Source organism: Thunnus maccoyii, chromosome 18 (genome assembly GCF_910596095.1).
Source record: "Thunnus maccoyii chromosome 18, fThuMac1.1, whole genome shotgun sequence".
NCBI lineage: Eukaryota > Metazoa > Chordata > Actinopteri > Scombriformes > Scombridae > Thunnus > Thunnus maccoyii.
Genome location: NC_056550.1, coordinates 14,687,342 through 14,703,064, shown reverse-complemented (window position 1 = coordinate 14,703,064; position 15,723 = coordinate 14,687,342). Strand labels below are relative to the sequence as shown.

The 15,723-nt window shown below is 41.5% G+C and overlaps 1 protein-coding gene across 2 annotated transcripts in view; it reads left to right on the top strand.

The window, feature by feature from the left end:
• cep112 (centrosomal protein 112) overlaps positions 1–15,723 on the top strand; it is a 99,938-nt gene that overhangs the window by 55,988 nt on the left and 28,227 nt on the right. The window contains exons 20-22 of one of the 2 annotated variants that reach the window (XM_042393238.1): positions 3,651–3,881; positions 13,938–14,000; positions 14,372–14,448. In XM_042393238.1, the coding sequence (XP_042249172.1) occupies positions 3,651–3,881; positions 13,938–14,000; positions 14,372–14,448 (371 nt within the window). The remainder of the gene's footprint in view (positions 1–3,650; positions 3,882–13,937; positions 14,001–14,371; positions 14,449–15,723) is intronic. The other variant, XM_042393236.1, reaches the window with a different exon arrangement.

Genomic DNA, 15,723 nt, shown 5'->3' with positions numbered 1-15,723 from the left:
TATTGTTTATGTTTGACTCTAATACATTATGTATCTCATTGAAGGAGAAACTGGTTATTTTATGTTTCAACAGTGCAACAGTATTCAGAAAATATACATACATACATATTTATATACTGTACTTACAGATCATTACACACAGGATGGCTGCATATCTCCCTTAACAACATGTTTACAAATCAATATTGTTGGGAGTTGTACTACAGATAATGAAGAAAAATGTATTAAAGAAACAGTTAGACATTTTGGAAAATACGCTTGTTTGCTTTCTTGCTGAAAGTTAGATGGGAAGATCAATACCACTCTCGTGTTTGTGCATTAACTCTTGGCTTAGAGGCAGGAGTTGATTAGATTAGCTTAGCATAAAGATTGGAAGTAGGGGGAAACAGCTAGCCTGTCCAAAGCTCAAAAATGTGCCTACCAACAACTCTAAAGCTCATTAATGAACATGTTGAATCTTGTTTAGTGGTATCAGTCTTCTTATCTAACTCAGAGTAGCATATATCCAAAAAGCATATATTATGACTATTGTGCCAGGTCATCAGAGTCTAAAAAGGCAAAATGTCTGTCTGTCTGTCAAGCTAATGTTAAACTAGACTTTTCTCACAGCAGCCATCTGAGTCGTCATAGCAGGAAAAGGGCAGGAGTAACTAATAAGATTAATTATGGCTTAGTTCCATTTAGGTGGGCCTGTAAGCCGTGCCAGTGAGCCAGCACACACAATACCAGACCACTGGCATTGGCATGCTTAAAAATAATACAGCTATTACAAGTATTAAATCATATCTGTTTTTGTCAGGTCAAGAGTCTTTTGCCTTTTTATAGTTTTGTCATCTATATTTCATCCTTTTTATGATGGGAAAACATATTACTCTCTCTTCATGTATGGAACATTTTTTGACCAATCAAATCCCTCTCAGATATAAAGTGTAAAAAAAATATTTAGTCACAGGGGATTGTAAAAATAGTATTTTTAATATCTGACAATAATCTACAAACATTTTCTCAAATTAGCATACCAGCGAAATAATTAAATCTATAACTAATGTAAAAAAAATATTCTGAACTGATCACACAGTTTTCCTTTTTTGTTTTTTTTTGTTTTATCTGTTTTGTTGAATCGTGTAAATAAAAGATAAGAAATGACTGTGAAGCAAAGACAGATTATGCGAACACTCATCATCAAAACATAATCAGTTTTCTTCCTACAAAGAAGGCTTACATATTTCAGAACAGTGGAAAGAGATGGCAGCTATGCAGCGGTCGTAATCAAACATAAGTAGAACACCACCAGTTTTATCGCCAGTACATCCTGACTCTTAAGTTCACAAAGGATGTTGCTTTGACAATTTTTGATAGTACAATTTGCAAGGAAAGAAGCACATGGGTTAAAATGCAATCAGTAAACTCTCAGCATGTCTGTGTAATTAATTTACTAGTTCTACTAAGTTATTGAGGCAAAGTAGTCACTCCTTGTGCTAGTTCTGTAAAGTTATGTCTCATACAATATTGTACAAAGTTTTGATATCTAGATGATGAAATCTCGTGGCCTCCCCTCTGCACTTGACTTTGACACTTTCTCTTGATGGAACGTACATAGTCTGTTAACCAATGATCTGTCCTTTTCCAACCTCTATTCTGATGTTTTGCCAGTCTTTTGTCTTTCTAGCTGACATGGTTTAACCCAATATATTTGATTTGACACTTGCCTATTGTCACCACGAGCTGCTTCATCACAAAGCTCCACATCAGCTGCTAACATGTGCCCTGTTGAAACATCTGCGCTCACTTACTTCCAAATGAAAACATGCTCTTTGGCCTCTTAAGTTTCTGAAGTGTCTGGAAGATTATACTCTAACATATTAAAAGATTTTTTGGAAGACAGATCATCCACATTTGTTAAAGAGAGAATTATACATGAAAGACTCTTCAGGGCTCAGATCTAATAGCTGCTTGACCTTGAAGGCACAAGCAGAGCAGAGAGACTGGTAATGTTGAGAGACAGGGGAGTGGGACATAAAGATAAAGGATTGCATGTGTTTGTTTTCACCTTGTATTCTCTATGAATGTGCTGCATGCCTTTTGTATGCGTGTGTGACAGCTCGACCACGTGTGGCTGTTTGTCTGTGTATGCATGTGTGAGCACGAGTGGATTTGTCTGTTTGTGCCAGTGTAGGAGGGAGTGTAACACAGAGCCACAGCATCTGCCTGTTTTTGTGACACTCCTTTGAAGTCTCTTTGAGTCTCTCCAGTGCTTGCTAAAAAAGACTAGACACTTTCTGATTGTCTTATCATAGTGTTGTCCTGGGATGCCCAGGCTTTTGAGTGGAAGGAGGGGGGCAGGAGGAGAGCATTAAGTTCAAACCAAAGTAAGAAATAAACCAAGTAAACTAAGGAGGTAGTGAAGATGTGCAATAGCTGGGGAATATGTGCAATATAGGTAGGGAAGTGTGAAACGCCACAACTACAATTTAGAGTACTTTGAACTCATTGTTTCTTGTAAATTGTACAGAGTTATCATATTATACTGATAAATATATGTGTCAGATTCTTTATGTACTAGAAAATAGGCTATTTGAGGACAGTGAACTTGCGATGGCCCATGTCTTATCATTTATGCACATGCTTGCAGTTTGTAATAATTTGAAATGTACAGTAAGAAAGAAACGGTCTGTTTTAAGGCCTCATTTCCTCCGCAAGCAATCTCCATCACGCCAGCTTAGTGATGCGAGAGAATTTGGGAGAACAGTAAGTTATCTATTCCTTTTGACATTTTGACATTTCCTAAACTCTTGAGATGTAGCTTCATTGCACGTGTCAGGCCAATCTATTTCTGGTGTTTCAGAGGCTATGGGGGTTGTGCTTATTAGCATTTCCACTATGTAATGTTGAAGCTCACTGGCAGCACTATTAAAGGGCTCTTCTGGGCAAAGTCAAGGCTGAGCAGTTCAAAAAAGAGAGAGGTCAAGAGAGGGGTCAGGCCATCTCCGCAGCCCCCACAATGGCTGTGGCACACACAGAGAAAACAGAAACATTTAAGCGTGTTTGTATAACTCTCTTACATGCACACACTTGGCAAAACGAAGACACACTGCTTCACACTTAGATTCTGTGTTTAATTATCTCTCTGCATCAGTCTAACTCTTTACTTATAGCTACCAGTATACAGTGTATTGACAATTCTATGCATCTCTCAGTGGGGTATCATTACACAGTGTTAATGTGTCAGATTGAATGATAAGTAAGGATGTAATCTGCAGATATTATTTAAGGACACAGAGTCTCTCTCTTGTCTCTCACATATGTGAATGTCAGACTATTGATGTAGCATTATACAGTGCCAGAAATGTATGTGAATCAATGTGAAAGTGTGTAGATTTTGTGAGAAGTCATATTAATTGGTATAATTAATACTATTAACCCATTTACGCAGAAATCCATCAACAAGGTTACATAATAAACAGAGAATGGTTGTCAAATACTATCCACTTCGCCTGAATGGATTTTGACCAATGAGGAAATGGCCTACATGGCCTACATCCAAGTGCAACACAAACACATTTTTTGGGAACCAATAAAAACTACAGGGCAGATATCTTAATAGCACTTACCTAAATTCACTGTACATCTCTGTATCTGTCTCTTTCCAGACAATTTCAGATTTGGAAGCCCAGCTGTCATGTCTTCGTGAGGAACTCCAGGTGGCCCATGTCCAGCATAAGCAACAGCTGGCTGAGATGGCATTGCTCCGGGAGGAGGAAAAGCAAAAGGCATTCCTGGACAAGGAGGCATCGCTGGACCGGCTCCGATCCGACATGGAACGCATCCACAGTGACCTTGAAAGAAGCCACCAGCAAGAGAGGGACGCTGCTCAGGAGAAGGTGGGTGAAGATGAGGACGGAAAAGATGGGATAATGTCGGTTTGCAATACACATGTCGGGAATAGACAACAAACACTGCATTGTGGGTTAACATAAAGGCAGAAGTAGAGAAGTTGTATTAAAGAGCCTGGTTGACTGTGCAAGAAAACTGCTCCTAGAGTCAAGAAAGATGGCAGCTTGGCTTTTAGAAACGTGCCATTACACAAAGGGTGAATTAGGACAGAACAGTTAAGACACGTGTTAGCTTGTGGCTGTTAGATCTAGTAGGTCTAGAAGGTGTTTTGTTATGTTGTCTGAGCAATCAGTCTTTTTTAATCTTTTGTATGTATCGCTTACCTCCTCTCCCACTGTCTCTCTATCTGTCCACCTCTGTTTGTCTCCTTCTCACATAGATATTTCTTAGAAAACTTGTGGATGATGGTTTCTTTATCAAGCTGTTCATCAGTGTTGACATGGGAACAGATTGTGTGTGTATTGAGGATGAACGCTTGCTTGAGTTTGCCACGGTGGCAATGTTTGTTTTTCTTTACAGCCTGTACCTGATGTTTCTATCATGCCAGAATTCACACACACACACACACATTGAGTAAAGTTAAGGTGTTGAGGGCAGTGCAGTTGTACAGATCAGTGCATCTTAATGTGTGCACATCCACCAGCTGGGGCTAAACCTGGGCATATGTCCTCTCAGATGCACCAACAGATTGCACTAGAACTGACAAACACACACAGTCTTGTCTACACAGGAGGTGTTTCAGCCATGTTTTTCAGTTTTCCATCTAACGGGCATCTGATGGAACAGATACGCTTCCATTATAATCGGTACAGCTGTCCACACAGGCTGCATAAATTCTCACGTTTCTCTCGCACTATATGTGCATAAATGCATCCTGAATTGTATTTTTACACTTCAAGTCTATTTTCTTCTGTTTTATGCGTGTAACTACTGTGATTAGGTGTTGGGCTCTGAGCACTACAAAACACAAGTGACCCACAGTCATTACTGTGCCTGAACGCATCCTGTGTAGACACAGATGGCGCATTGAAGCTGCTGCTACTCTGCTAACAGGCTGCTCACGCTACCTCTCCTGTGTAGTCTCATTGAGATGCTCTGTCCCAAACACCAAATAAGACCCAGCATATTACTTTCATAGTATTTTTTTACATCCCTTTCCTTAAACAGAAAGTTGAATAAGGTAATGGTGCTGTCTGTATTTACCACACATACTTATGTATTTGTGGAGATAAAGTCCTTTGGTTAACCCACTTAACATCATGGGTTATACTGTTTTGAAATGTACAAGTGAGTGAGGGGATTGGATTTACAGGAAGGGTCAACCAAAAGGGAAAACCACAGCTTTTCAGTAGATCTGTTATCCAGCTTTGCATTTTGCTATCTTGGTGAACCAGGAAGAACTTCAATTAGAGCTCCTGAGGTTCAGTATCTCTCCTGCTCTCTTTTTTTTCTCTCTTTCTGTGTCATATTCACTCCCCTCGCCACCACAGTAACTGGACCCACAGCTGGGAAATCACCCATAATCTTGTGCTGGTCTAGCAGGAAGCTGACCTAAGGTGGTGTTGATCAGAACCTAATCCCTCGGCAGGGCCCATCAAAGAGAGCATTTTTCATTAGACACCATCCCGCGCCAGCTGCGCAGCATTAGCCCCGGAATGCAGGGACCTCCAAAGCACCCAGGCGGCCATTTTGGCTCCATATGGTGCACAGAACCAGAGGTACTGAGAGGAGAGAGATCCGAGGAAAAGAGTGTGCTTATTACAGGGTAATCCTTATTTGAGCGAATCACGCCATTTCCTATCAGTCCCTTTTTCTTTTGAATATGTGACGGCTGTTTTGCAGCTAAACGTTATTTTATCTTTTTGGCACACTTTAATTCCTCTCTCTCTTCCGTCTTCTTTGTACATGGGTAAAAATGACCCAAAGTTGTCAGGGAATCTGGAGTGGATTCAAAGCAGTGAGGCTGAATGTTGAACTTAGACTGATAACACTATCAGCAATGTGCTAGTTTCACTTTTTATGAAAGAGATTAATGATTTCTCCGTCCTTTTTTGTCAGCTGAAAGTGCATGCTTTTACAAAAAAAACTCACCAAAGGTTGAACGTCTTACTTCTTCCCCTTTTTTCTACTTTCTAATCTGTCTCCAAGTTTGACTTCAGAGTGGGCAGGGAAAAGTTTCACTACTTTGTTGCGCCCTTTTTTTTCACATGGGATGGAAGTCAGCCAGGCCTCAGATCCATATTGACTCGATCGCCCTGTTTTGTAAGCTGAAAATTTCTCATTCTTTTGATGCAGACAGAAATGCTGTCCTCTGCAGTCCACCATGCTCTTGGAAGCAGAGTCTGGGCAGGCCAGCTTTTCTTTTTTTTTTTTTTTTTTTTTTTTTTGAACACATCTCCCAGATCCTGGAAAAAAGGCCAGAGAAATCCATTAAATCCATGAATGGATTCTCATCAAAGACGCATGCGTTTAAGGGAGAGACGCAGAGAGAGAGGGGGATACAGGCAGATGGGGGGGTGTTTTGGGAGTAGACAGTCTGTTGGACAGACTGTTGGAATGAAATAATGAGAAACAGAATATCAGAGGAGATAAGATCAGACGTTAAGATAGTTCCATACATTTGAGCTGCACCAAAAATAAAGGAGAAGAGAAGGAAAAGTAATGGAGGTAGGCTGAGGAGAAGGTGTGTGGTGGTGTCTTAGTCTGGTTGCTATTGAAGTTTATCTTTGTAAGTGTGTGTGTGTGTGTGTGTGTGGCTGTGGCTGCGTTCATGGCTGAGAATGAACGTGCACAACCCCAGACCTCCCAATCTCCGTTCTCCACTGAGGGGCCTGTGAAGCTGCCTCTGTGCCTGATAAAGATGCCTCATCTCTGGGCTACAGTGAGCATGAATCCTGTCTCTCACCCACACCACTTCCTTATCTGACTTTATTATTCTCCTCCACACCTCCACCGTCCATCTTTCTGTGTCTTTCGCCACAGCCTCCCTCCACCCTCTGCCTTCAAGTTGTGGCAAAGCACAGAGCGTTAGAGCTTTCTATAAAGAGTTGGCCTCACCAGAAATCAGGGCTGGACTTTGAGGAAGTGTGGAAACACACACACTCATTCACTAGCATATAAAACATAAGCCATATTCACAATTAGTGCTTAATAGAAGCAGTACATATATGAGCTTAAAGTTTGGTTAGTGGAGAAAAGCTCTTTGTGTTGGACCTCTTCACCCCACGTACTCACTCCCTGCTTGTCAATACTAGAGATTTGAGATAAAGCGAGACAAAAGATCAGGAGGCCTCAGGTTTGATAGGAAAAGAATAACGTCTGGAAACCTTGAATTCATATTTACACTTAGTCTGGAAAGCACGGCTCTTTGAACTGCTATAGGAGATTAGATGTGCAAATTTTGTCTGATATGTATGTGTTGACCCGTGCGTGTGAGTGTAAATGTCACCATACTGTATAAATGAATGCATATTCACAAAATGGACATAGTGACAGAGGACAGGGTGAAGCCCACACTTTCTGATGATTCCTCGGGCAAGTAGTAGTAAAGGTATGTGTGTATTTGTAGTACTTTAAAGTTTGTGTGTGTGTGTGTGTGTGTGTACGTGCATGCCTACTTCACTTCAGATCAAAGGCAGAGGGCATTTCATCAAACACTAACCAAGTGTGACAAAACCACCTAGAGGCGAATATCATCCAATGAGAAAGCAGCTTTTTGGCATGCAGTAGCCAATCAGCCCTCCCCATGTCACAGCACCAGTGTCCCTTGAGCCATGCCCCATGTGACTCCCTTAACATGAAAGGCATGACACACACACACACACACACACACACACACACACACACATGCACACAGGTTGAATATTAGAAAGCTGAGGTATGAAGGCCTCTGTCTTGAATCTCCTTTTTCTCCAAAGGGATTTCTGTATGTGCCTCCAAAAAGAGTTTTTTCCCATAAATGTGAGGCCGGCTCAGGCTGTGTGAGAAGTTAAGTGCTCTGGCCTCTGGAACTTCTTTTGTGTATCTTTACTCATTATGATTATGATGTAAAAGTCTTTTCAGATGACATAACGCAGTACTGTAGGTTGTTATGTTCTGGGGCACCATGGCTGCCAGCTGCTGACAGCTCCTCACAACAAATTCTATTAGACATGGTCATGACTAGGAACTGAACATTTCCCTGCCTCAACATCTGATCAAATATGTGTTTAGGTAAAACTGACTTATCGGCTGTTATTTGATTAGTTTAACCCCGTGTGTAGATCTAGTAGAATTTTGTTTCCAGATATTCGCATTGTGTCTTGATTCAGTTGCAATGGATTGTAGTTCATATGTGCTGTCATAATGTGTCAGAAATTGTTTGTGAGCAGAGTTTGCCTCCTCACTCGCATCTGATTTTATCTGTGATAAACTGTGACCACAGCTTAAAAGAAAAAGTATTTGTTTGAGCTCCGCTTGGGACGAGGAATTTCGCTGACTATTTGGTACTTCAGCTCGGGTACAGACTTCAAAACCTTGTTTAAGTTGTTTGGCACAAGAAAATCCTCTGTATCTAACTTTTGTTTGTTGTGCTCTGCATAAAACTGACAAGGCAGCCTTTTAATGTGGCCAGAGATTCATCTGCGTTCACACTGCTTTCCGTGCGTAGACACATGACCACTCTCAAATGTGGTTTGACTGATTGGATCTTAAGTGTGTTCTTGTTGCATTTGCATCCATACGTCCACTTGTGATCAGACCACCCAAGATGTTTTTGGTGCCAAACATGAACAGGGCTTCTGTCTTTTCTATACGCATTTGATTTGCACTCGTCACATGGTAATGTTATGTAGATATTAAAATGTGGTGTTTATGCTTTTGAAAATACACCAGGGAACTTTTACATAGAACATTCCTGAGTTTGTATGTACCAGTTATCATTAGGAGGACATCGTACGCTGACGGTCCTTCAATAAAAGTGTGACAGAAGAAAAAATTTAATTTGAACCTCTATGTCCTCCTAAAACTACTGAGAAATCTCGTTAACGTGTAACCAGGGAGATTTGGCAGTTGATAGAGTTTTCCTAGTTCATCCAGTAACATTTTGATAAAACTATTAAAATCATTATTAATCCATTCACACCAGCTTTGATCCCGACCGACAGAGACATTTAGTTTCAGCGAGCGTACTGTTCTCTCCCTCAGCCAGAAGATGGTGGTACGAGGTTGTTGTCATTGTTGTTGTCGTTGCCACGTCTTGTTCTTCTCCCTTGCCCCCTGTCACTGCTGACTTATTAGTTTGGTCCTCTGCCATTTGGAGATACACCAAATCACATTATTCAGTCGGTCATGGATTAGATGAGGAGGAGAGGAACACAGGCTGAGGGATGATCAAAGAGGGCCCATATTCACCTCACACTGACAGACTAACTGGGAGACAAAGAGATGAGGGAGGCAGAGAGAAAAATCTGATTTTAGGGGAGAAAGAGGTGAAGTTTAGGTTGTTTTGTGCAGGGCATGGAGATAATAGGATCTTGATTAATTGATGCCAGGGATATTATGTGTCTGCTGTTGGTATGTGTTTAGGCTACATCATTGCTTCTGATTGTGTTTGTGTATGAATATGTTGTGTGTTTGTGCGCGTTTACGCATGCCTAGGCCTATCTGAGCTCCCCATTTCCTCAGCGCACCATCGGGCCCAGCGGCATCAAGAGAGTGAGTGAGTCACCCAGCAGATGAAAGAGTCAAAGTAAAGACTCTGCCGTCCCAAAAAAAAAAAAAAAAAAACATCACACGGCTCCCTTGCTCACTTTTTGAAGTCATCCAAGAGGAGGGAGGGAAACGACACACTTTCTCAATCGCATTAAAACATGGCGTCAGGCAGCTTCCATCTTGTCGCACGTTATAGATTACGCTTCGGATTGAAGTGGAGTTTTAAGTGGGACACCATGATATTGGGCTCTGTTTTTTGGGTGCAGTTCCTTATTCAACCGGTAATCATCCTACATCTCGACATCACGCAGACTTATTGATCAAAGTAGGCATGGAGGCATACGGTAAATAGATAGGAAGTGAGATTCCACCTAGGCAGGAAACGCAAAAGACAGAATTTCACCACAGTTCATTTAAAGTTCAATGACCTGTTGAAAAAACTTTACATCTCATTAAGCAAAATTGTTGCTTAACAGCCATTTTAAGTTAAGACCTTGGCCTATCAAAGAGTTCACACTGCACAGAAAGCATGAATGAGACATCTTCTCTGAGATTCTCAAGTCTGTTCACCTGCTTAGGCTATGTTAAAGCTATCTGTGATTCTACAAGCTACCCCATCATTAAGCATTCACAGCCTCAAACAAACTTTTTTTTCTAGACCTTATGATGTGGGTTAGATGTTAAGCCCGTTCACACTGATGGTAATGGGTGTAATTGGTTTTCTGATACCAAGAACCGGCTGGTTGAGTTTGTAATCACTGCACATTTGGTGTGTTGTGTGTTGTGTGTGTGTGTGTGTGTGTCAGTCTGCGTGTTTGATGTATGTTTATCTGTGTACGCCCGCCTGTGTGTGCCCACGATGCATTATTTCTGTACTGTGTGTGATGTGGCACTGACAGTGAGCAGCAGGGATGAAGAGAATCACTACTGACAGGCAGTGATGGCAAACTGTGAAATGGAAATAAAGCCTCTTGTCATTACAGCACCAACTCTCGCTCGCGCACACACAGATACACAAGCGAGCACAGCAAGACAGCAATGATTACAGACAAACGAGTAAATAACATCTCCCAGCTCTCCCTCGCTGGCAGATTGAACTCAAATTGTTATGAGAGACATGCGTGGTGAACAAAGAATCGTTTTGAATGCTTACAAATACTGCTGCCACTAAAACTGAAGGCTTTGTGGAGCAATAGGGAAAAGCTTCTCTTTGAATTTTTTTCAAGAAATGAACCCCACAAATCAGCTCCCTAGTGTGCAATATACAGAATGTTGTTTGCAGAGTGAAACAAGAGTGTGTTGTGTAAATCATTGTCTCCTTTAAAACACCTCTCTGCCCTTTACCTAATCACCTGTCAACCGTCCGTCACGTTGTGTCATCTCCATGCATGGAGTGACATCATCCTTTCGTCAGCAACTCCTGAATGTGGTTTTATATCTTCTGTCAAAGTTCAGCTTTAGGACGATGCAGAAAAACCATAATTGCTCTTGAACAATGTGAGATGATTGGAAACATATCGGGGGGAAAAAATGCCATATGGAGGCAATATCCTGTCCAGGACTACAGGCTGCACTGAACAGATTCTGAAAATTCTTTTCACTGACTTAAAAACACACTCAGAAGTTTATCATGTGTTTGCAGCATTACTCTATTGAGAAATGTTTACTTTGGTTTCTTCCAGCTATAGCAATAATACAGCAATTCATTCTAAACAATGGGAATGCACACCTTGAGCAAATTTCATTTCCAAACAGCTATAGTATAGATCAAATTCTGGATGTGTGTTTGGCCTTCATGCATCCTGTTTGTTCATTGTCTGTGTTTGAGTGTGTGTGTGTGTGTGCGCGTGTGCGTGTGTGTGTGTGAGTGAGAGAGAAAGTTGTCACCAAATTTTCTGCCCCTCCCTTCAGTCCTTTTTTAGTGTGCATTTGTGTGTGTGTGTGTGTGTGTGTGTGTTTGGCCTGGTTCCCACTGCAGATTATTAATTAAGTTCTGGTAAGCGGTGCATGCCTTGCTTTCAGATCCACTTCCACTCTCTTTAACACACACGTACATGCGTGCGCACACACACACACAAATACACACACACACGCACGCACGCACACACACACTTCAAAGCAGCCGCACTCCACACCGCTAGGATTAAGAGGCGATTGAAGAGCCTGATACAGCCTCAAAGTGCCTTCAGCACGAAAATGCCTTTGGCAGGGCACAGGTAGTCTCTTTGAAAGTGCTTACACACACACTCACACAGACACATACATATGGCTGGGCTTTTAATTTAGCTCTGATTTTCCCTTTGTATTTGTCACAGTCCTGTTGGGCGATTTTTTTTTTTTTCCTCGCGTGTTCTTTCCATATCTTCATCTATCTCCAGCCAGTTTTCATGTGTGTTTAGACGGTGGAGCTGTATAATGTATGATGTTGTATAATTCTTCCTGCTAAATTCCCTTGAGTGACTGTAGGTAAAAAGGAATAGGCTAGTAGCAAGCTCTTTATGTTTTTATGAAACATCTGAGCCTGTTTTCATGTCAATATGGCCATATGTCTCCATGAATGCGCTCACATGTGAACTCACAGTCATGTACAGTACATGGAGTCACACACAGCACAGCCGATTGCAAAGGTGAAGCTGATATCCCACTTTGGTGTAAAACATTTTAACTATCCACATTTTATGGCTTGCAATTTATCAGTTAATAGGAGGTAAAAATATGGTTAAAATCTAATAACTACCGCAGTGTCACTTCAACAACGCTGTCGTACAGATGGAGCAGTCCTGCAGCGATAAAGGGAGACAACAAATGTGTCAGCTGTAAAGAAAAAACATCGAAGGACTCCCATTTGCGCCCCACTCCCACACACAGTTCTTTCTCTTGCCTTTTCTACACCCTTCTTTGTCTCCCCCTCTCTCATCAGCTGCTATAGGGCCCCTAGGGACGAGCGAGCCGCCACTCAGAGTCCTGGCGCAGGAAGACAGGCCCGTATCCTTGGTGATGGCTCTGTGTTTCCGTGGTGACAGGTGTGTTCGCTCAGAGCGGACGGCAGTGTTTGTCAGGAAGTGTTTGGATGGGGTGCAGAGTCCAAACGCAGCTCAGGTGTTGATAGCTGCGAGGGGTGCGTTCAATGAAACAGTGTTTGTTAGGGAGTTGTCTGTCTGTCAGTGGCTGTCAGGACAAGAGAGTCAAGCAGGGTGTGTGTGAGTGAATGCGTGTGTGTGTGTGCGCACCATGGTTCTGTTTATGTGTATTTTGTTGTATTTTTACTGTGGTGTGTTATATTGTGTTGCTCGTCACATCAATGGCATACACAGATGTTACTGAGTTTCTTACAGTTGCCTTCAGATAAGATGAGATAAAACTTCAGTAACACCTGAGGAGAAATTGATTTGATATCAACAAAGATTAACTGACATAATGTAATAAAAAGTAGAACTAAATGAGTTTATACAGTACAGACATGTTCGACTGACTGAGCTGGATAACTGTAACACGCTAAGCAGATTTATGAATGTGAATAAATATGGATTACTGCATTATCCGAGTGTGCAAAATAATAGTAGAAGAATCTGAATAATATAAATATACTGATATATTTAAGACTTTCAGACATGAGTATAAAACTTTCGTTGATCAGCATCCACTGAAAAAACCTATAGTACTTGTATAGACCTCATCACCTCGCGTACGAGCAGCCACTGACATCCCCATCGAATTTGAGCAATTCACACCTAATTATCTCACTGCACTGTTCAGCCTCTCATTGTAACTCTGGCATCACAACACGGCAAGCTATACTGTATTAGACACTCGCAGTCTTTGCTTCCAGCTGGCTAGCTTCCCATAAAGAAACAACGGAAAGCAAAGAGACAAGCGACGCTCAATAAACTCCCAACAACAATCTCCATTCACTCCTATTCTGTCTCCACCGTGTTGTGTCTCCCAGCTTCTCCCGGTCATCTCTTTTTTTTTTTTTTTCTCCCTATAGCTAATTGGCAGCAAGGTTTTAATTCCCCCCCGCCCCCCCTCTTGTTAAGTGATGAATTGTTGGCAGGGGATCAAAGGGGAGTGGTGCCCACTGTGCACCATGCCCATCACTACCTGCTGGCACACATGAACGTTGGGGCTGGCGCTCTGCCAAGGGGCCACAGGCCTGCGACACACTGCCAAGAGGCAGAGGTCAACGCGAGTGTGTGTGTGTGTGATTGTAAGCATGGGTAGGTTGGGAGGATGGTGTGTCTCTGTGCACTTCCTAACAGAAGATTCAATTTCACAACTCTCTCTCTTTGTGTCTCTCTATCTGTCTGTCTGCATATCTCTTTCTCACACTCCCCTCTCCCTTCTTGTTGCAGACCAACAGCAGGTTGAAGCAGATTGAGAAGGAGTACAGTCAGAAGCTCGCCAAGTCTGCCCAGGTAATCAGTTTTCTCTTCCCACCTTTTTTTCCCTCTTTCATTTTATATTACCCTTTTTTTCACTGAACCTCTTCAAAAGACCGGACAAATGTACTGATGGGAGAGGTGAGGAAGCACGCATGAAAACACACACACACTCTTGAACACACAGCAAGCCACCAAGCCCTTTACCCTTAAGCAGATTTGCACAAACACACAAGTGCCAGTAGGTGTACACACACATCTCATATCTGATATGTTTTTTGTGCAATACTCAGACAAATAAATCTCTATATAAAACACTGAAACATGTATTACATAGAGAATATCTAAAGCTCTACTGTCTCAATTTCTCTTTACCTTTCTCATCCCTTTTTTATGCCCACGTCCAGAGGTGTTCGAGGTGCTCCTTAAAAGGTTTTCCTCTGCCGCTCAAACAGCATTGTGTGAAGTCAGGACACTTGATCAGGTTTCATACCTCATTTCTATGTTTTCTAGTTTTAGATAATAACTTATGTTTGCCCTTAAAGCTGCACTAATCCACTTTTTTGGCTGGACCACAACAGCGGGGCCAGCCCTACACACACGAAAGTCTATCACTGACTGCGTGAGTCATTGACTGAGTGATGAAGTTACAGTATTGGTTGGCCAAAGCCAAAGCTAAATGTCCCAGAATGCGTTTCGCACCAACTGACAGCAAGCAGCAATGACGAAGATTGAGCAGTTGTAATATTTACTATAGGACTGTTAATACGTCACTTTATTAAGTTTTAATATTTTTTCAGGTGAGAATAGTGCCATGATTACTTACCAAAGGAGACTGTCATGTGACATGTTTACATGTGTCTAGTGTCTCTCAGTCTTTTGATGTTTTTCGTATCTGCACAGCACCTTAAGTTACAAATAATGTGTGAAAAGTGCTATACAAATAAATTAACTTAAACTTACATAAAAACAAACATCTTAAAAATGCTGGCGATGTCCGTGTCTGATGGTAACCAGGCGACAAACAAATTAAAAGTCCTCTAGCATTTCATACACGGTCCAGCCATATACAAGGTTTTAGTCTTTAGTTTTGGTAGTAGTAGTAGTAGTAGTAGTAGTAGTAGGTTTTAGTACTTTATATTTAGAAAGGTTTAAATGACGACATGTGAAAGGGGTCGCTCATCATGATCTAGAAGGAGAGTGAATATTGGACTTTGTCTGGTGGTCAGAAACATGACTCCAAATTAATGCTAATGTTACTCTGTGTCTGCTGAATGTGTTAATAAGCAATTGGTTGCTAAAATTCACCACAACTTAATAAGGCAATAGCATGTCAAATGTTGTGTTTACAACTTGTTCCACTGCCGGAGTGGCCAAAAGAATTCAATTAATGCTGTGTTAATCAATACAGGACTTGATCTGCCTTGTGTTGGCCACTTTGTAGCGCCAACTTCACTGTAATAGGTTGGAGGTGGAATACCTTTGTTTGTCATAGCATCACTGCAACATTAGATTAATGTGTCATTTGTTATTAGTCCATGAGGTACATTAATTGCATACATTTTTTCATTCACTATGAAATGAAAATGTGTCTAGTCACTCAAAAGGAGAAGTTTACTGAGTCTGTCAGCTTTCTCCATGTTGTACTATCAGCAATCTTGACCGTTATCACAAACATGCAGGAGAAAACCAAAGCTGACCAATCACAGTTCTTGAAGTCTCCCTGTGATATTTCTGTAGCCCCCATAGCCCTGACTTG